The sequence below is a fragment of the Mustela putorius genome, unplaced genomic scaffold (assembly GCF_011764305.1).
Source record: "Mustela putorius furo isolate JIRA1106 unplaced genomic scaffold, ASM1176430v1.1 tig00537227_pilon_pilon_pilon, whole genome shotgun sequence".
Lineage (NCBI taxonomy): Eukaryota > Metazoa > Chordata > Mammalia > Carnivora > Mustelidae > Mustela > Mustela putorius.
The window spans coordinates 42,855,852-42,877,155 of record NW_025422368.1 but is presented as its reverse complement, the minus strand read 5'-3'; the positions used below and the strand labels follow the sequence as shown (position 1 = coordinate 42,877,155).

The following is a 21,304-nucleotide window of genomic DNA, read 5'->3' as shown; positions in this document are numbered from 1 at the left end:
TGCTTTTTCTGCGTGAGAATTTAGTTTGAGACTTGTCTTCTGCATTCTTCCAGGTGGTGCTGTTTTAGTGTCTCCGTCTAAAGTGAGGCTTCCAGTCCCAGAGCAGAGGAAAAGAATGTCTTCTCAGGATGGCTTAGAAACGGCAAAGAATGACTTTAGGAAGGTAAATATTTATATTTTGGAGGAAAACAACTTTTTAGGAAGTGATTATTTTAGTCACGTGTAATGAATGAATAATAGGTGTAGATTTTAGGAAATTCTGTGTTTGTATGTGGAGATGATGCTATTAACCTGCTTTCAGTAAGGCAAAGGCATTGAATTATTTTTTCTGACAGTAATATATATTGCTGCTGATATACTTTTTTTTTTAAGATTTTATTTATTTATTTGAGAGAGGAGCATGGGCAGGGGGATCAGAAGGAGAGGGACAAGCAGACCCCTCACTGAGCAGCGAGCTCGGCAATGTGGGGCTCCATCCTAGGACCCAGAGATCATGACCTGAGCTGAAGGCAGACACTTAACTGATTAAGCCACCCAGGTGCCCCTCTGCTGATATTAAATCTTGTCAGTAGTGACTGAACAGAAAGAGAGAGAAGAAAAAGAATATTTTTATTGAGTATCTGCTGTGTGGCAGTTGTATTCCAGGTATGCTTCAGGCACTGTTTCAGCACTGGAGATAGAGCAGTGAAAGAAGCAGGCAAAAATCCTGGTGCTTATTGAACTTCCATTCTAGTGGAGAAGAGAATCAATAAACAGGGTAACAAGGTGCAATACGCAGTATTTTAGATGATGATAGTACTAAGGAGGAAAGTAAAGCAGGGGAGGTAAATAGGAAGTAGCCAGGGAAGTTCTCACTGAGAGGGTGGCATTTGAGCAGAATCTGAACTGGGTGAGAGATTGACCCATATTCATATGTAGGAAGGCATTCTGGGCAAAAGGAACAGCAAGTGCAAAGTCCCTGAGGTGATCAGGTACCCGATTTCTTGGAAAACAGCCAGAAAGCAAGAGAGGGAGAGTGTGGGCAATGAATTTAGAAGCACAGTGGAAAACTACACTGTATAGGGTCTTATAGGTCATAGCAAAGACTTTGAATTTTATTCTGAATGAAATGGGAAGCCTTTGGAGGGGCAGAGGAGTGATATGATTTGACTTAGGTTTTCCTATGGTTACTCTGGCTGCTGTGTTGGGAACAGAGAATAGGGATGCAAGAGCAGGGGCATGAAACTAGATAGGAGTCAATTACACTCTCCAGGCAAGAGGTGATGGTTGTTTGGTTCATACTGGTAGCAGTGGAGGTCGTGTGATGGAATCCAATTCTGGATATGCACCGAAGATGTTGCTGACCAAATTTGCTAATGGTTAAGATATGGTATGGGAGAAAGACCAGAATCAAGGACTACTCAAGACTTTTGGCCTGTGTAATAGGCCAAAGGATGCAGTTGCCAGTTAACTGAGATGGGGAACACTGTTAGGGAAAAGGTTTGTCAGGGAAGACAGAGAGTTCTATTTTGAACACTTGTCATTTGAGAAACTTATTAGATGTACAAGTAGACATGTTGCATAGGCAGTTGCCTTTCTGAATTTGGAGTGTGGGAAGAGGGGTTGGACTGCAAATACTGATTTGAATCTTTATCGTATAGGTGGCACAGATATGTGAGGTCTTGAGACTGGGGGAGATCATCAAGGAAGTGGGTACAGATAGAGATGGTATGTTTAGACACGTGTCAGCTCCAGTTTTTTGATACTGGGAAGTTGAGGTGTAACCAGCAAAGAGGCTGATGAGGAACAGCCAGAGAGATGGTGAGAAATAGAAGACTTGGTGTCTTAGAGTTGTCGAGGAGGAGGGAGTGTCAGTGCTACTGATGGATCAGTAAGGTATGAGGACTGATGATGGATTTAGCAGCATGGATATTATCGGTGACCTTGACAAAGGACAGTCTTGGTGGTGGGGAGAGACAAAAACCTAAACAAAAGTGAGTTCAAGAGAAAGGGAAGGAGAGGAAGCAGAGGCAGTCATCACAGACAATTCTTTTAGAGTCTTTTCCAGGAAGGGGGAGCAGAGTAACAGGTGATAGTTGGGAGTGAGGTCAAGATGAAGGAGATAACAGCACAGTTATTTATTGACAAGAGTAGGTTTTTTTTTTTTTTTTAAAGATTATTTATTTATTTATTTATTTATTTGAGAGAGTGGCAGAGAACTGGAGCAGGGCAAGGGGCAGAGGGAGAGGGAGAGAGGCAGACTCCCCACTGAGTGGGGAGCCTGACTTGGGGCTCCATCCCAGGACCCTGAGATCATGACCTGAGGCAAACGCTTAATGGGCTCAGCCATCTAGTTGCCCCAACAAGAACAGTTTAACAAGAGAAAGATGCTGCCGCAGCCGCCAGTCCTTTGCACTTGTGCATGAGTGCCTCCAGACATTGCATAGGGTCTGAGGGAGGAGCGAGTGGAAGGGCTGATTTTAGGCACTCTGACAGTTCCTTCCTTGAGGAGGCAGAATACGTGAGCACTGCTGATAAAATCGGGAGATGTGGTGGGGGCTGTGGGAAAGCTCTTTGGATTGTTTCTTGGTAGCACATGAAGAAAGAGCCTTGCTGAGAATGAGGCTGGGGAAGAAAAGGTTGGAGGTTTGAGTACAGAAAAGAAGGCATGAGATAGTCTTTTCTGAGAGTGGGAGAGGGAGTGGGCCAGGGAAATGGGAGATAATGCAGGACTACACAAAGGACACTTTTTGGCTCATGGTCACAAATTTGTTCTAAGACCAGTCATGATGAGTTGTGTGTTTTTCTCCAGCCAGGTTTGACTGCAGAGATGCAGGTAAGTAGAGAGTTGGATTTAACTGCTGGGGTTCATGTTTTGTCAAGGGAGTAAGAGGAAATGACAAAAGGGGTCAGGGAGTTAAGGTGTATATCCCAGGAAGTGACTCTGATGATTGGCCATGGAGGTTGAGTTGGTTAGGGCAGAAGAGTAGGACTTAGGAAGGTAAAGCACAGTGCAGAGGTGACAAGATCAGTGGAAGGTCTTGGCAGACATGTTGAAATTTGGGTACTCACAGGGGTTCGTTTTAAAGGTAGGAGGTGGGGGTCAGAAATTGGAAGTCTGGAGAGGTTGCAATTAGCAGTAATGGCGAGGCTTAACATATAATCATGGGAGTAAGTGGCTGAAGTCAGAGAGAGAACAGTGAGGAAGGAGGTTGAATTTCTCTAGGGAATTTTGCTGGTGGCTATTTATGAATTTCAGAGGGCACAGGGGAGACCTTTTAGGTGGCAGGGATAGGTAGAAGATAGGATCAGAGCCCAGTTGTTCCCAAAGCCCAGTACTGAAGTCACCTCCTAGCAGGTACCCATTAAATAGGTATTGACTGAGTATTATTGGAATGACAGAATCTAAACTATTTTTTGTTGCTTGTGTATACATTGGCTTATGACAACAGGAATGTAGTCAGTGGATGATCAGAATCAGGTATTAGGAATCTCGTGCCCTCATGGACTGTTCTGTCCCCCACCAGCCACCTCATCCCCCTCACCCCATGGGGCCCAGGTTGCTTTCTGGAAGGTATAAGCTTCTGGGCAACTTTACCCACAGAGTTGACTACCCTTAGCTAAAATGAGTAGCTTTAATCCATATTGGTAGCTGGATTTATATATATTATTTTCACTCATTATGGTATTTATTGAATATTAGTTAAATTAACAAAATAGAGTAATATTGCTCTTTAATGCCAATCTGTCTCATTGTGCCCAAAATGCAGTTTCTAATAAATTATTCCTATTATTCAGTTGCCCTCAATTAATATTATCCTATGTCTTTTTTTATCATAGGAATCAGAGAGAATATATTCTAATATCCAGAAATTTTTTGAATGTTAACTTTTAATGACATTCAGTTGTAGGAGTGTTATGGACAGCAGCAATTTGGGTAACTTACATGGGGCCCATCATAATAGCATTTACTGAGCACTTAACTATGTCCTAGCCCCTGTATATGCACTTGTTGAGTCTTCACAGTGGCTCCAGGAGGCTGGTCTTGTTATTCTCATTTAGATGTTAAAACCGAGGTAACATAGCTGCCAAATCATGGAGCAGAATTTGGTCCCAGACAGTGTGTTCTCAGAGTCCACATTTTAACTCCTAAATAAGACTCTCTCATAAAATTTAGAGTAGAATTATCATAGTATTAGTGTTTCAAGGACCATTTTCACATTTTATAGATGATATTAAAAACCTATGTGTGTATTGGCTCACTTCAGTCTTTCAGCAGATGTTCCTTATCTGTTTACCCATGTACAGTAAAGGATAGCGAACGAAAATAGACCTGGTTCATGATCTTATGGAACCTACAGTCTGGTGAGAGAGATACACAGTAATTAAAGAATTATACCCCCCTCAAAAAAAGCAAAGTTAAAACTAACAAGAGTCTCAGAGTAGTATATAGTGCTATTCTGAAAGAAATTGACCTAGTCCTAGAAGTCTGGAAGCTTCTTGGAAGTCAAGGATGCTTCTTAGAAGAAGTTCTAATTGGGTTGAGATACTGAGGAAGAGGCAGAGTTGATGAGGTAAAAAGGGTGGAGAGGAGAAGCATAGCATGTGTCAGTATCCTGTGGTGAGAAAAAACATAGGGTTCTTTTAAAAAATTAATTTATTTCAGAGACAGAGAGTATGCAAGTGATCATGGAGAAGGGTGAGGAGAGGGAGAGAGAATCTTAAGCAGACTCCACACTGAGCAATGGAGCTTGATTTGAGGCTTGATCTCAGGACCTGAGATTAGGACCTGACCCAAAACCAGGAGTCAGATACTTAAAAAACTGTACCACCCAGGGGCCCCCATAGGATTCTAAGAAATAAAGGCAAGTATAGTGTGTGGCAGGGAGTAGGTCAAGTCTGGAAAAGATAGCAATATGGAAAATTTTTATCATTATCTTGAGAGCAATGGGAAACATTAAAATATTTTAAAGACCTTTCTGGTTGCCATGAAGGCAAGAGTAAACCGTGGTTACCCTTAGAAGGTCATTGGAGCAGTCGAAGTAGACATGGTGATAGCTTGGATTAAGGAGGGAAGATGTCACAGAAGTGGATGAAACTGAAGAATTGTGTAAGGGGAACATGAAAGCTCAGTGCTGGGTTGCATCATGGAGAGGGGTAAAAGACCATGAATGACTTCTACGTTTCTGCCTTGCCTAACAGGATTGATGGGGGATGCCATGTATTGAGTAAGAGAGTTCTGGAAAGAAATCACCTTTGGAGGGGGACATCAGGAATTTCACTTTCATTCACCCAATTCACTATGTAATGTGCTCTTGCTATGTGTCAGGCACCGTTCTAGGACCTGGGGATTCATTGATAATCAAGACAAAATCCCGGTCCTCATGGAGCTTACCTTTTCATTTTGAGAAATAGGTAATTTTTAAAAAAGAAAACTTCAGCACAAATAAAATCAGAAAGGACCGTCAAGGTGTGGGTGAGGTTGCTTTACACTGGGCCATCAGGACAGGCATCTCTGAGGAGGTGATATTTTAGCTAAGACCTGACTCAATGAGGGATGGGTCCAGGCAGAGATTAGTGGAGACTGTTTTCCAGTTTGAAAGAGCTGTAAGTACAAGTGTGCAGCAGTAAGAGTTTTAAAGAGTGAGAAGACCAATATGACTGGGGTGAGGAGAAGGGTAGGAAATGAGCTTTGGAAGGGAGGGTGAGTGAGAGAGGGAGGGATGTAACTCTGAGGCTTTTGGGAAGCCCCAAGAGGGTTGAAAGCTACACAGCAAACATGATGTGATTTACGTGATAAAATCACTTGGGCTCTTCAGTGGAAAATGGGCTGTATAGGGGGGTACGGGGGTAGAGTGGGGGGGCCAATGAGAAGGCTTTAGGCTCAAAAACAGATCACCAAAGCCATGACATTAAACTTGGGAACCCCATAGGTTACAAATACTCTAGAGATTTCATTCAGGCCTTTTTAGCAATAGTGAAACCAATATGACAGATCTTAAATTCTGTGTATATATGTAGAAAAAGAAAAAATAATAGTTTTCCCAAGTGATACCTATAATTCTAAAAAGGGAAGCAAGAGGAAGATTTGTGGTTTGTTTTAGATCTTGATTTAAAGAGAAATGTTTGTTGGATAAGACCCCAGGCCTTCTCCACTTTAAAAGCAGTACATTCTCTAATTGCAGAAAATGATACCTAAGGTCAGAAAGCAGTGTTTTGAATATTGTGTTGATAAACCCTAAGTCACAGAGTAAAAGCCACATTTACGAGGAATGATTAGGAAAGTTTGGAATTATGTTTAATTTTACTGGTATGAATTCTCCTTATAAGTAAAATTATACAAGAACTTTTAGGATAGTAATACATTATCATTGTGGAAAATAGAAAATACTGACCAACTAAACAAAGTAAATGCTTTCCTCCCTACTGTTCAGGGCCGGCCACTATTGATTGTTTGAGTTCTTTAGGTATATAGTGTATTTGTCTATTGTGCTGGAGATAAGGTTTCATAATCTATTTTTACTTACTTGGCAATGAATTGTGAACATATTTACATATCTTTAAATGTCACTTACAATTAAGTTTTAAAGGCAACATGATATGCAACCTATAGTTATACCAGCTGTTTATTATTGAAAGCAGTTTTTTAAAACTAGATGCCTGTTGTTATTTCTTAATATTTTAATTTTTTTGCTTTGAAAAAATGCTGTAAAGAAATTGTCCTTTAGCTACTTTTTTGTTCATATTATCTATTTTTGTAAATACTCCCCGAGTGTTATTGTTTGATAAAAAAAAGACAAAGTTTTAAAGCTTTCGATGTTTCACCAGCTCCTGGAAAGATTGTGCTCCCAATGACACTCTAGGAGAGTGCCAGTTTTTCCATATCCTTGTCATTATAGTGTGGCTTTTAAAAAAATTTTTGATCTTTAAATTTGGTAAATGAAAAGTTAGTATCTTGATCCTTTTATTTTGAAATTATTTGATTACTAGTGAGGTAGGATATTTCTCCTATTTGTAATTTATGTCTATATAATTTGCTTATATATATTTTTTTCCATTTTTAATTAGTTAATCTTTCACTGCTTTAAAAGAAATATTTATGTGGCAATGATAATTCATTGTCAATATATAAGTTATATATTTTCTTCAAATTTGTGATTTAAATTTTTTTGAATGTTTATATATTTTTATATAGCTAAGTGTGTTTACCAATATTGGTTGTTAGACTAATGATATCCTCCCCACACTGAGGTTACATAGGTTTTCCTGTAATTTCTCCTATTGATTTTTATCATTTTATTTTTTGTGTATTTAAAGGTTTGATTGTTTTATATATTATCAGACATATATATGTATCTTATTTTTTTGGTCACTTAGAAAGAAAGTCGCGCCATATCCCTCCTGACTTCTCCAGCTGCTGGTATAAAAACAGTGGATCCCCTGCCTTTGAGGGAAGATTCTGAAACCAATATCCCCAAATTTGCTGAGGTAACTCTTCCAGTTTCAAAAATTCCAGAATATCCAACAAACACACCTGGGCAGTCTCCTTCTCCACCCTGGGCTCCATCCTACTGGCATCCCTCTCGTCGAATTCAGGGCTCTTTGAGAGATCCAGAATTTCAGCACAATGGTAACTACTTTGGTTTTAACTTTTTGTCTTTTTAAATGAAAGTTACACTGATGGGTACAAAGGCTTAAGTAAATACTGTATGTTAATCAATTATGTTACCTAGTATTTTAGTTAATGTAACAGATTGCTTTAAGTAGGAAAAGTCTCTTCTCTGAAACAATCAGCTGGGCTATAACCCCAGTTCACTTTTGTGTGAGGGTGAGCTTTTCTTTTCTTTTTTTTCTTTTCATTTCTTTCTTTTCAATACTATTTATTCATTTGAGAGACAGCATGAGCAGGGGAGGGGCAGAGATAGAGGAAGAAGCATGCTTCCCGCTGAGCAAGGAGCCAGATGTGGGACGTTATTCCAGGGCCCTAGGATCATGACCTGAGCCAAAGGCACACACTGCATGGACTGAGCCCCCCCACCCCAGGGGCCCTCAGGTGTGAGGCTTCTTTCAAGTGTTTTCTATACACATATAGGCAACCCACTAGATGCCAGCAGCGCCCTTCTCAGGTGTGATATCTAAAAATGTCTTCAGATACTGCTAAACGCTGCCTAGATGGGGAATTCAAGGTTGTAAGTTATTTTCGTTTGGTTTTATTAGGCATTGTCTGCTCTTTCTAGCTTCTACTTTTACTGTTGCGAAGTCTTGTGTTCTCATTTTTTATCATTGTGTGTGGCTTCTTTTTCCCTGGCATCTTTGGGGACCTTCTCTTCACACTCAGTCTTCTGAACTTTTACCGCAGGTCTCTGTTTTGCTAGTACTCAGTGGACTTTTTCAGCTGGGGAACTTGGTTCCTCACTTTCTCAAATTATTTAGTCAGTAATTCCTTCCACTCCATTGTTTGTTTCCTGCTCTTCTGGCACTCCTTGTTATTCTGATGTTGGACATGATCTTATTTTCTTACCTTACCTTTCCTATTTTCCATCTCTGTCTTTTTATTTTAATTTGAAAGGGTTACTCATTTTTGTATTCTACCCCTTCTTCTGAGTTTTAAAGATTTTTCAGTATTTTTAATTTTTAAGAATTTTTTTAACCCTGTATGCTCCCTTTATATAGCATCCTGTTCTTATTTTATAGACATCTTATTTTATCCCTTTGAAAAGATAAATGATACATAGAATTCCCCTGTTTTGAATATGGTACCTTTGCCCTTAGTTGAACCTGTGTCCTTCAGTCAGAGTCACTCTGATAAAGCTTTGGAGAGGAAAACTCCATTCCTCTTTTGGGAGGAAGACAGCCAACTGTGCAAATTTAAAGAAGGCTTTGGCAGACTGTTCTATACACCAGTTTCCTGGTTCAATCTTACCTTCACTCCAACTTTCAAGGGTGCTTAGTACTCATACGCCTCAGCCAAGAGTGGAGAACAAATTGGTTGCCTCTTCGTTTCCTTCCTCTGCTGGCTTAGGATCCAGCTTAGGTACGACAATAACACACTCTCAGTTTTTCTCTTTGCTTTCCATTTTCCAAAATTTTGTTGCTGTTTCATTGTCTTTTATTTTCTCTGTCCTATGGGTTTATGTCATTCTTGTAAATGTGTGTAGTCCATCTACCATCTTTAAACAGAAGCCTACAGCATTTCTTGAGGCCCCTGGGTGACACAGTCAGTTAAACATTCCACTCTTGCCCTCAGCTCAGGTTGTGATCTCAGGGTCATGGGACTGAGTCCCACATCAGGCTCTGTCCAAAGCACGGAGTCTGCTGAAGACTCTCTCTCCCTCTTCCTCTCCACCCCCAATAAGTAAATAAATCTGTAAAAATAGAAGCCTACTGCATTTCTTTAAAGTTAGAATAGGGACACCTCAGTGGCTCAGTGGGTTGAGTGGCTGCCTTCGGCTCAGGTCATGATCCCAGGGTCCTGGGATTGAGTTCCACATTGGGCTCCTTCCTCAGCAGGGAGCCTGCATCTCCCTCTGCCTGTCCCCACACCACCCTGGCTTGTGCTCTCTCTCTGACAAATAAATAAATAAAATCTTTTTAAAAAGCACAGAATAGATCAATATTGTCACTGTAAAGAATTCTAGAAATTTTCTCTTGTTTGTTTACATATTTGTTAAGCACATTGTAAATTAGTGAGTGGCTGTTAATAATAATTTCTATAAAAAACATAAAATCAATAAAATTTTTGATAGTTTACTTTCACTAAGGTTTTTCTGTAAATATACTATACTGTTAGGTGGCTTTGAAGGCTAATTTTTTTGCCCTTTCTTTTTTTAAGTGGGAAAAGCAAAGATGAACAATTTCCAGTTGCCTCAGCATGAAGTCTTTAATGATGAAGGTATTTCAGTAGTGAAATAACATATGATCAAAGTATGAGGTTTTATTATATGGTATTTTATAATAGTATTATGATCTCAACATTGGATTAGTACTTTATAGTTTACAGAGCACTTCTACAGATATTATTTTATTAGACCTGTGAAACCCTGTGATGGGGTTAAATTATCCCCATTTACAAATGAGTAAACTGGGACCTAAAATCAACTTGAAGAATTTTTTTTAGGGCAAACAGAAAAGAGAGATTATGCCTAGCATCACATGTGAGGTTAATACTCTTTCTGTTTCCATCCTGGCTTGCTGGGGGTTCAGGAATTTGGTCTAGCAAAACTGTTATTTTTTTTCAAATGTTCATATATTGTCAATTTTCATTTCTCAAAAAAATATGATTAGGGAAAATGGACTTTTTTCTTGTGTAGCAGTCATACTGACAAATTCATTTGCTTCTAATAGTGACAGGAAGAATTTTGAATTCCTGGTGTGAACAATCAAAATTACTATTTTAATTCATCCTAAAATGTATGAAATTACTGAGTTTATAAATTTTGGATGTAAAAGTAAATTTGAATTAATACTTTATGTATTATAAGTTCATATACATTGAAGATTTTCTGTCCTCTTATAAATTTGGGACTTTTTTCAGAATTCAGTGAACTAGAAATCGTTATTGGGTTTTGAAATGCAAATACCTGGATACTTCGAATCTAGCTGTGTTTTCTTCTTAATGGAAGAACAGTGTTTACAAATAACCTTATAACAGATTTGCTTACTGAGAATGAGGAATTTCTGTAATGATGAAGGATAGCATGTTAAAGTCAAACATTATTTTTACATTAAGTGAAATTATTTTGGAAATGTGATGTTAGCACTATGTTAAGGTATAGCATTTTGCTTTTAAAATGCTTATAAAAGCTTTTTGCTTAGAACATCTGTGCTTTTTAAAGTAGGACAAGACAGTATGATGATGAATTTTTTCCAAGTAATACTGAAATCATAGGCCATGTGTTTCAGGTAATGACGTTGTGGGATTTCAGGCAGGAAACAGAATGCTCATTTAACATTAAAATATTTGATTTCTAAATATGGTAAACTTGGGATATTACAGTGAACTATCCTGAAAATGTTAATATCTTATATTTTAATAATTTTTTCTGACAGATTCAGTATTGACATTATAGAGTTTGATGCCTTTAATTTTCTGTTAATGTTATAAAATATATTTATTAGAGGTATTTTCTACAATGATTATAATTTTTTCATTGCAGATGAGGACAGATTATCTGAGATCTCTGCTCGGTCTGCAGCTTCTAGTCTCCGGGCTTTTCAGACTCTGGCACGAGCTCAGAAAAGGAAAGAGAATTTCTGGGGCAAAACATAATTAAATGTGTATCTAGCTCAGTTGCTTAACAATCTAGGAAATCATTGACATAATCTTTTTTTTATTGCTTTACTATGTTGAGACTTTTCAAGTGTTTGGATATTTTCCCATTTCCTACTTAAAAAGAATTGGTTGACTTTTCAATAGCCAATTCAGTTTACTTGGAAAATTTTAACACAGGCTCATACAAATTCAACTTAATTCTTTTGACACCTATCCCAAGGTACAAAGACGTAGATTTCTTCACGTGCTATAAGTTTTGTATCAAGGATAACTACTGGTAGAACTGTGAATTTTGCCTATCTACAGAATATTCTAAAAAATGAACAAAGTGAAATAAAAATTAAGATCCAACTATGAAGTATGTATTCCTTGAAGATTGGTTATGTTTATCTTTATGATTTGTAGATGTCATATGATGAATTTGTTGTTCCTATATCTTTTGCTGTAGTATTTCTTTTAATTTAATACTTCTATATGTGGTTGCAGTGTTAAGACTATTGTTCTTTAAATTGAAAATACGAGCTGTATATATTTTTCTTACTTATGTAACAAAATTTACTGAGAGAATATGTATATTTTTGATCTTTCCGTGTATTCTATTTGTTAAGGACTTTGGCTTACATTTGAATAATGTCTCAATTTTGAAAAATTATTTGTATAATGGAGAGTTAAAACTTTGTAGACATTTTGAAATAAAAATTGATCAAGTATTTCAATTCTGTTTTTTGAAGTGTTTCAAGTTATTAGCTTCAAGTTACTACATGGAATAAATAATTATCTTTTAGAAATATTTTACTCCTAACAGGTTAACTAAATAAATGTTCTGCTTCTTGTGCAGCTGTCCAGATGCAACAAAACTTGAATCCACAATAATTTTGTATGACTATAGAAAAAATACAGCATTTCCAAGGCAGACTTATTTTCAAAAATTTAACACATACTTTTTGACTATTCTTTATTCATAGGACATGTTATCTTACTCTTTATTTCATTTTGCAAGTCATAAATCTAATTTCCTGAAAAAATGAATTTCATAAATATTACATGCGATGTTTACTAGAAGGCACAGAAGGTACTGATATTAAAATATATAAAATATTCATGCCTGTTGGTTAGAAAACAAATGAAAAGTCATTTGGAAGTGCTTAATTTGGTCAAAAGTGCTTTTGCAAATCATTGATTCACAGTAAGTTTGTTAAAGATATTATATTATGAGGTTATAAGTAATGACATACAAATATTTGCTTACATTTCATGGACTTAAAAATAGGATGGATTATTTACCTTTGTTGTAGTTGTTGACACCCCAAAAATAGTTATCCTGACATCTGGAATTTTGCCAAAGGAACAAATAATCTAAAATGGAAACTGATCCTAGAATCATTTACATTTGGTTTTGGAATATATTTTTTGTACTTTTAGGTGAGGTGATATTAGTCATGTTAGCGTGCTCAGGGCCCAGTTTTTGTCAAACTGCCATCATCACTCACTTTCCCAAGATGAGTCAGCTGTGCAAAGCCTATTCCAGGCAAAGGAACAGTGTCTGTCATCGGACAAGTTAGGGTTGTGTTCCGCCAGCCTGCCCCTGTTGCTTACTTAACTTGTGGATTAAAAGCAGGCTGGGAGTATCTTGCTAATGTTGAACTTGCACTCTGATTCGACCATTTGGGTCTTTCTCCGGGGGTGAGTAGAGGTATAGAAAGATCAGCTGCTTTTCTTCCTCTCAGGTTGAGAGGCAAGCTTCCTATAACACTACTTCGTACTTTATTCCCCACTCCCACCTCCTGGAGGACAGCAGCCTCCTTCAAGCAGAGGGCAGCTCTCCCATAGCACTACTGCTATATGGCAAGTGAGAGGGACAGTAGTCATCCCCAAGACCGTCTTTACTTCTCTTCCCTGAAATGAGCCATCTACTAGCCCCATCCATGGCTTCATTTTGCTCCGGTCCCAGTGTGTCCTTGGAAATTGAGTGAAAACTGAGAGCTTGCCTTTGGCTGTTAAACCCTCAGTTGTTTGAAATTGGCCATGGTGGGAGGATTTATACCATAGAAATCGGCTTCCTCCCCACTTATCCACCAGAGGCGGTTTCAAGCCCAGCAATGTGACCACTACACCAGTCTCTGATTTTCTTTTTATATCATTTGCGGTAGAAAACGATCCACTTAAGAAAGGAGAGGAGGCAGCCCAAGAGAAGCTGCTCTAAACCATTCGCATCTTCCCTAGTTTATAAAGACAAATAGCACATGATTTCACTCATATGTGGAATTCAAGAAACAAATGAACAAACAGGGAAAAAAGATAACAAAAAACCCAGACTCTTAAATACAGAGAACAAACGGGTGGTTGCCTGAGGGGAGGTGGTGGGGTGGGGGGGCAGGGGGGCGGATCTGGTGAAAGGTGAAAGAGATAAAGGGAATTAAGAGCACACTTATCGGGATGAGCACTGAGAAATGTACAGAATTGTTAAGCCATTATATTGTACACCTGAAGCTAATATGACACTGTATGTTGACTACACTTGAATAAAAAAAATACATTGGTTTAGTTTCCTTTCTTGGCTGAAGTTCACCTAAAGAATAAAAATAAGCTACAAATAGCAGATAATAGATTGCAGAGGGAGACTCTCCATGATCCACCCATGGTACTGCCCAGAAATGGGGTCTGCTGGTCTGTGTGTATAATCTTCCAAATGGTTCTGATATTCAGGTAGTTGAGGAGCTACTGGCTTTGGGGCTATAGTAACCTATGGCCAAATTTCAACTCTACCTCGAGCAAGCTGGTTAAACTTCTTTGACTCTGTGTTCCTCATCTGCAAGATTTAAGATTCCATGGCTTAAGGTCTCTAAAGGTGTTTCATATACCCTATTCAGTTACTCAAAATGTTCTATTGTGTTAAAGGCAAATTTTCATTAAAATAATGGGGGGGTGTGTGGAGATCATGTTTTAGAGAGGCTAAGTTTAAATCTAGAAAGCAGGAGGCAGTGTATCTTAAAATTGTGGCAAATGACCTTGGGTCATTTGGGTAGCTCAGTTGGGTAAGTGTTTGCTTTCGGCTCAGGTCATGATCCCAGGGTCCTTCAGGTCATGATCCCAAAGCCCGGCATTGGCTCCCTGCTCTGCAAGGAGCCTGCTTCTCCCTCTCCCTCTGCTGCTTCCCCTGCTTGTGCTCGTTCTCTCTCTCTCTCTCTCTCTCTGTCAAATGAATAATATATATTTTTTTTAAATTGTGGCATCTGGCATCAAAGCCCTATCTGTGATGACCTACATTGAGCTCACACGGAGACAGTATGGGGCAGGGGTGGTGAAATGATTTGTCTGTTTCCGTTATGTGGTAAAGCAAAAAAGACTGACTATAGTCTTGTGACTCAGCAACTCTAGAAGGTGGAATCAATTACCTGAGATAGGCAAACTGTATTAATGTAACCATGAATTGGAGATGTTATCAGGAACAAGTCAGGCAATGCGGAGGTAAAGGACCCACCATAATTACTGATGAGAGGAAAGATAGGTGAGGTTGCTCTCTAAATGAATATACCCAACAATACCAAAGATTTCCTTTGTTTGCTACAAGTTATTTTTTATTTTAGAGATTGATGATATAAAACTCAAAAGTTTTGTATTTCAAGAAGAACATATAAATTAACCTAAATGGCACACATTCTTGGAAAATGTAGTTTTACACTTACAAATTCAATTACAGTCAGAGTTTGGGCAGGTCATTCAGGAAGACTTTGCCCACAATGAGTACCTTAGCATTTGATGTTTCTGTTAAAAAATTAGGTCAAAACAGTTAAGGTTCTGGACAAATCAAAGAAGATTGGAAGTAGGTTTGCATGACAACACTAACTCTTTGGTTCCATAAAGAACCATTAATGTTATTAGACATGACTTGTAATTTTGTGAAGATGAAACAGATAAAGAAGATGTGGTTCATAAATATAACGGAATATTCCTCAGCTATCAGAAAGGATGACTACCAGTTACATCGACATGGATGGAAATGGAGGGGATTATGCTAAATGAAATAAGTTAATAAGAGAAACAATTATCATGTGGTTTCACTCATATGTGGAACATAAGGAATAGTGCAGAGGAGAAGAGGGGAAGGGAGAGAAAATGGAATGGGAAGAAATCAGAGAGGGAGACAAACCATGTGATCATGACTCGACTCAGGGAAACAAACTGAGGGTTGAGGAAAGGGAGGTGGATGGGGTAACTGGGTGACAGAAATCAAAGAAGACACATGTGATGAACACTGAGTGTTATAGTCAACTAATAAATCATTGAACATTATATCAAAGACTGACGACATACTATATCATGGATAATTAAATTTAAATAAAAAATTTTTAAAAAGAAACCCAAAATGCATTGCAAATTAGCCTAACCTGGTACTACCAGCACCCTAGCCTGATCATTTAAATTAATTACTACATGAAGTATAGCTGCTAAGACTTTATTTTTTTTTTTTTACTTTAAACATTTTATTTGAACTTAAGATGCATGCTTACACACACATCCATTCACTAATATTTATGTGTGATTCTCTTTAGTGTATGATTCTGGTTATTTTATTATATTTTTGAATTTTATTTTTTTTAAAGTTCCAAAATTCATTGTTTATGCACCACACTCACTGCTCCATGCAATATGTGCCCTCCATAATACACACCACTAGGCTCACCCCCAGACTTCCTGCAAAACCCTTAATTTGTTTCTCAGAGTCCACAGTCTCTCATGATTTGTCTCCCCCTCTGCTGCTGAGACTTTAAAAATATCATGGATCAATGATCTAAAAAGTCGTCACTTTCTTTCATCATTTAGAATCAAAATGTGGGGACCAAGAAAAGACATTTCATTCAGGTTTGTTTTTATAATTTGAAGAAATACAAAACCACGAAGTACTAGAGACTAATATTCAACATGTACAATTCTTTATTCACTACTTAAATAACATAATAAAAATAAAATGTAGAAGCTGACTACTTTTGATTGGAGAAGCTTCTAGAAAAATATCAACCCTCCCTAGTTTACAAATTTAATGAATATATTCACTCATTCATTCATTCAAATGCATGCAAAAATTACACATATTATATCACACACATTAATCTCAGTGTATCTTCAGGCAATAATCATTTAAACATGTTAGAACTGCACTTTACAAAATCATCTACTAGACATTTGGCTATTTGGCTTTTGTTAATTCCATATAAGGAGAAAGATAATTTTCCACTCATGCTATATGGATTTTTAAATTTTCAAATTTATGGACACTTTCTTTTTTTGTAAGGGCAGCATAGCCACCCAACAAGTCTTCATTTTTCCTGTGACAGACTGCCTGTGTTAACTCCCTTTCCTAGTTGTTAATAGCAAAAATATCCATCTAAGTTACAGTCAGATATGGTATGTGTGGTGTGTGTGTGTGCAAGGGTATGTTTCTGCATGCATGTTAATAACACCAACACATTGTTACGTGTCATTTCCTGCCGGTTTTTTGTTGTTCACACAGAGTAAAATAAAAATATAACAAACCTTGTATGGCTTTCCCTCTGCCAAACCAATGTGCTTTAAAGAACATTTGACCTGTCTGTGTCTTCTGATTTTCCATGGTCCAAGGCATTGCTTCTAGAGAATGCATCTTTTCCTTGGCCCTCTGCAAGGCATCTCCTATCCAGACATGGCAATGATACAAAGCCCAATGTGTTAATGTATGTTAACATATTTTTCTCTGGGGGAATGAATCGATCTCCATAAGTGTTCCTGTGATAGATTTTCTTTAACAATCTTAAGACAACAAAGAAACTGGCAGTACCTGTGTGGCTCAGTCCTTTAAGGGTCCGCCTTTGCCTCAGCTCATGATGCCATGATCCCCTGCTCAGTGCAGAGCCTGCTTCTCCCTCTCCCCCCTGATTTCTCTCTCCTGATTTCTCTCTTTCTCTCTCTCTTTCAAATAATAAATAAAATCTTAAAAAAAAAAACAAAGAAGCTAAAAAAAAGAAACACCTATCAGTGTTCATTTTAAACAGAGCTTTCACTCTTGGATCCGACAAAAGATGCTTGAATCTTGGTTCTACCTCTTGCTAGTTGTGTGATACTGGGTCAGTTACCTAATTTCTCTGAGTTCTAGTTGATAGTATGCTAAATATGGATCATAAACAGGGGTAATAATAATAATAGGGATAATAATATGTGGTCTCTAATGGTTCTTATGGAAATTAAATAATTTCATGCATGAAGAGCAACTTAATGCAGGTGCCTAGTTAAGAGTTCAAGAATTATAACTGTGATAGTCATTTTCCATCATATTGCCTAAAATTGCTCTATTTTAAAGGAGATGAGAGACAATGGGAAGGATAAATATAATTTGAACTTAGTATCTGGAGAAATTGTAGTTAGCTCGTGAGACAGAAGTTGGGACAGCTAGGCAGGCAAACCCTGACAGGTGTGCCACCCCGCACAGGCGACTTTCTGTCTGGACCTCGCGCCTGCTCTCTCCTGACAGCATTTTACCACCCACCTGAACGGGACTTAGAAGTTAGAAAAAAGAGAGGATGTTTTTCATATTGAAAACTATAACCACAGCAGTGCCCCTACCCTGGAGATTAAACACAGAGGCACATCCAGTAAAGGGGCTGTATTATACACCAGCTACCACACTGAGTACCTGGAGCTTAGTACAGCTGGGAGAACTCTGTGAGCTTGTAGCTCAGCACCGAGGGTGGCAGGAACACCCATCAGTCCCTGTGGGAAGGATGCTGAGATGCAGAGGGAAGTGAGGAACATCAGTGGCATTGACACCAGGCAGGTCATGGAAGCAACGGTAAAGCCCTCAGGCCAGGGAGAGCAGGTGCTTCCACTGGAAATCAGTATTTTCATCTTGTAAAAATGTGCAAATTGTTTTCTAGGGAATTGTATTAGTTGGCTGGGGCCGCAGTAAAATGGCACCACAGACCCGGTGGCTTCAAGAACAAAACTGATTTCCTCACACACCTGGAGGCTGGAAGTCTCAGATGAAGGTATTGGCATAGCTGATTACTTCTGAGGCATCTCTCCTTGGCTTGTAGGGACTTTCTTCCTGAGTCTTCACGTGTGTGATCTTCCCCCTGGGTCCCGATCTCCAACCCTACTGAGTTAGGGCCCACCCAGATGATTTCATCCTACCTTACTTACCTCTTTAAAGACCCTATCTCCAAAAATGGTGATGTTCTGAGGTCCTGAGAGGTCAAAACTTTAACATATGAATTTGGGGGTGAGAGGCAGACACAATTCAGCCTATAATAGACATATATCAAAAATATGAAATTGTGGGGTTACAGAGTCCATGTATTTTAAGTGTTAATAAATTGGCAAGATTGGCATCCTAAAAATGTTCATTTTCCTTATAGAGGAAAATAAATGAGGTTGTGTTTCTTGCACACCCGAGTTTGTATCCTGGGCAACCGCTGAAACCCATGGCACGTCTTCATGACTGAAGAATAATCCTTGGCCTGGCAGAGCTGGTAGGGGTTTGGGAGGTGAGGGGGAGTGAATTATTTATAATGGAGTAAGCTATTATTTCTACACAGTAAACAGAGATTGTTCTTACCCCCATTCCCCAATCTGTTTTTTTCTGCTCAACTGTTACTCTCTCCTAGTTTGGCACTAAGAACGCAAGTTGTTATTACCTGTAAAAGGTTGTCACTGAACAGTGAAATACAAAGTCAAGCTTTAGGGTTTCGTTTTTGAAGGAAAAACATCGGATGACTTTGTAGTCAGGCAAAGCCAGTGCTTCCAGCCTCCAAGAGACCCAGAGTGGCCAGACTAGGGCTGGAAATAGGAAAGAGACAAAGAGATGTTGGTGGACTGTTGAGGAGAGGTCCTGGACGGAGCCCTGAGCTGATTGAATGAGTGAGGATAGCAGGCATTTCCATTCAGGTGAGGCAATGTGTGCTGAAGCCACTGCACCTGCTTGAGGGAGCCAGTCCTGGCGTCTCTGCCCAATTCTACCTCCAGGGTTCTCACACTGGGAGCTTGAACTGGCCATGGTGAGAATCGTTATGCTGCAGATCTCGGCAACTGAGACAAATCAAGACTTTTCCCCTTGAAGAATTGGTTGGTAGACGTTTACCAGCACAACGCCGGTTTGGGAAATATTGAGGATAAAGGTGACCTCTGCCTCACTCCCTGGATAAAGTCTAGAGAAGTGGCAAACCTTTGGAAATCCATCGCACGTCTAACCTGTATCTGGCAAAAGGTACAAATGACTTTTGCTGTGTTGTCTGTGACTTACCTTAGCAGAAGGGTTGTAAGACAGTATCCCACAATTTTCCATTACCTCAGATGGACATGGAAGGGCACTCAAATTTGTCCTGACTTTTGTTTTTTGTTTTGTTTTGTTTTGTTTTAGAGAGACAGAGAGAGCAAGAGTGAGCGCATTTGGGAGCGGGGGAAGGGCAGGTGGAAAGGGAAAGAGAGAATCTTTTTCTTTTTAAAAAGATTTTATTTTTTTCACAAGATAGAGAGAATGAGAGAGAGAGAACGAGAGAGCAAGCCTGAGGAAGGAGAGGCTCAGAGTTAGAGGGAGAAGAAGACTCCCTGCTGAGCAGGGAGCCTCACGTGGGGCATGATCCCAGGACCCTGAAATCATGACCTGAGTCAAAATCAGACACTCAACCATCTGAGCTATCCACGGTCTCCAAGATAGAGAATCTTAGCAGGATTCCACCCTCAGCATGGAACTCAACTCGTGGCTTGATCTCACAACCTGAGATCATGACCCGAGCTGAAATCAGGATTTAGACATTTAACCAACTAAGACACCCAGGTGCCCTTGTCCTATACTTTTGAGAGGGGCTCAGAAGTCACTGAAATGGAGCGCTATCTGTGGGTGTGATGATCAACAATCAGACAGGAAGATGTCCATCGCAGGGTATAAGAGGTAGACAGGTAACAGTGGAGGACTACTTTCCTTTCTGTCCCCATTGGTGCACAAGAATATGGAGATATTCAAGATATAATGGAGAAGCAAGAGGGATTCTTGACTGCGATTATCTGGATACCTGAATAGGACTTGAAGAAAGTTAAGTCTCATTATGGAGGAAAGTAAAGGCAACTATTTTTTGCACACCTGATCTTGGAGCCTGACCTGTATTCTCACCTCTTGAACCCTTAAGAAAGTTGGAACATCACCTGGGATATGCCTGCACACACTAGCTGAGAACCACTTCTCCAAAGTTTTGCTTTGTAAAAGTTGTAAACTTTTTTTTAAAGATTTATTTATTTGAGAGAGAGAGAGAACGAGAAAGAGAGAGTGAGAGAGCATGAGCAGGGCAGAGGGGCAGAGGGAGAGGGAAAAGCAGACTTCCACTGAGCAGGGAGCGTGATGTGAGGCTTCATCCTGAGCTGAAGTTAGACGCTTAGCTGACTGAGCCACCCAGGAGCCCCTTAAAGTTGTAAATATTTGAATAGTAAGAGCAAAATGGTATTAACCAACTTATGATATATTTTGGAAAAAAAATCTCTGAATGGTACAGTGGTTAAGCATATACACTGTATAGTTAGAATTTCTGGGTTCAGATTTAGCTTTGACATGCTGATATCTCTTAGACAAGTTACTGAATTTTTTTTTAAAGATTTTATTTATTTATTTGACAGAAATCACAAGTAGATGGAGAGGCAGGCAGAGAGAGAGAGAGAGAGGGAAGCAGGCTCCCTGCTGAGCAGAGAGCCCGATGTGGGACTTGATCCAGGACCCCGAGATCATGACCTGAGCTGAAGGCAGCGGCTTAACCCACTGAGCCACCCAGGCGCCCAAAGTTACTGAATTTCTTTAAGCCTGTGTTTGGTTCCTCCATGGATGAAACTAGTGGGTCCGTTCAGGATTCTTACCTCAATACCTGCACACAGCCAATGCTTCCTAAGCTCTAGCTATTGTTAAAAGGCAAATGACAGTGATTGATGCATTTTATGTGACTTGTCCTTTGGCTACATTATTTAATTCATGTTTCTAAACCATTTTATAGCATTGTCTCCCTTCTGCTGGCATGACAACTGAGGCTAAGATGAGTTGAA

The 21,304-nt window shown here is 39.1% G+C and overlaps 1 protein-coding gene across 3 annotated transcripts in view; it reads left to right on the top strand.

Annotated features, from left to right (window-relative positions):
- The window catches only part of MDM1 (Mdm1 nuclear protein), a 33,412-nt gene extending 21,445 nt beyond the window's left edge, over positions 1-11,967 (top strand). For 2 of the 3 annotated variants that reach the window (XM_004752463.3, XM_004752462.3), the window contains 4 exons: positions 54-163; positions 7,357-7,609; positions 9,812-9,871; positions 11,136-11,967. In XM_004752463.3, the coding sequence (XP_004752520.1) occupies positions 54-163; positions 7,357-7,609; positions 9,812-9,871; positions 11,136-11,248 (536 nt within the window). In that variant the 3' untranslated portion in view covers positions 11,249-11,967. The remainder of the gene's footprint in view (positions 1-53; positions 164-7,356; positions 7,610-9,811; positions 9,872-11,135) is intronic. The other variant, XM_004752465.3, reaches the window with a different exon arrangement.
- The last annotated feature ends 9,337 nt before the right edge of the window (positions 11,968-21,304 follow it).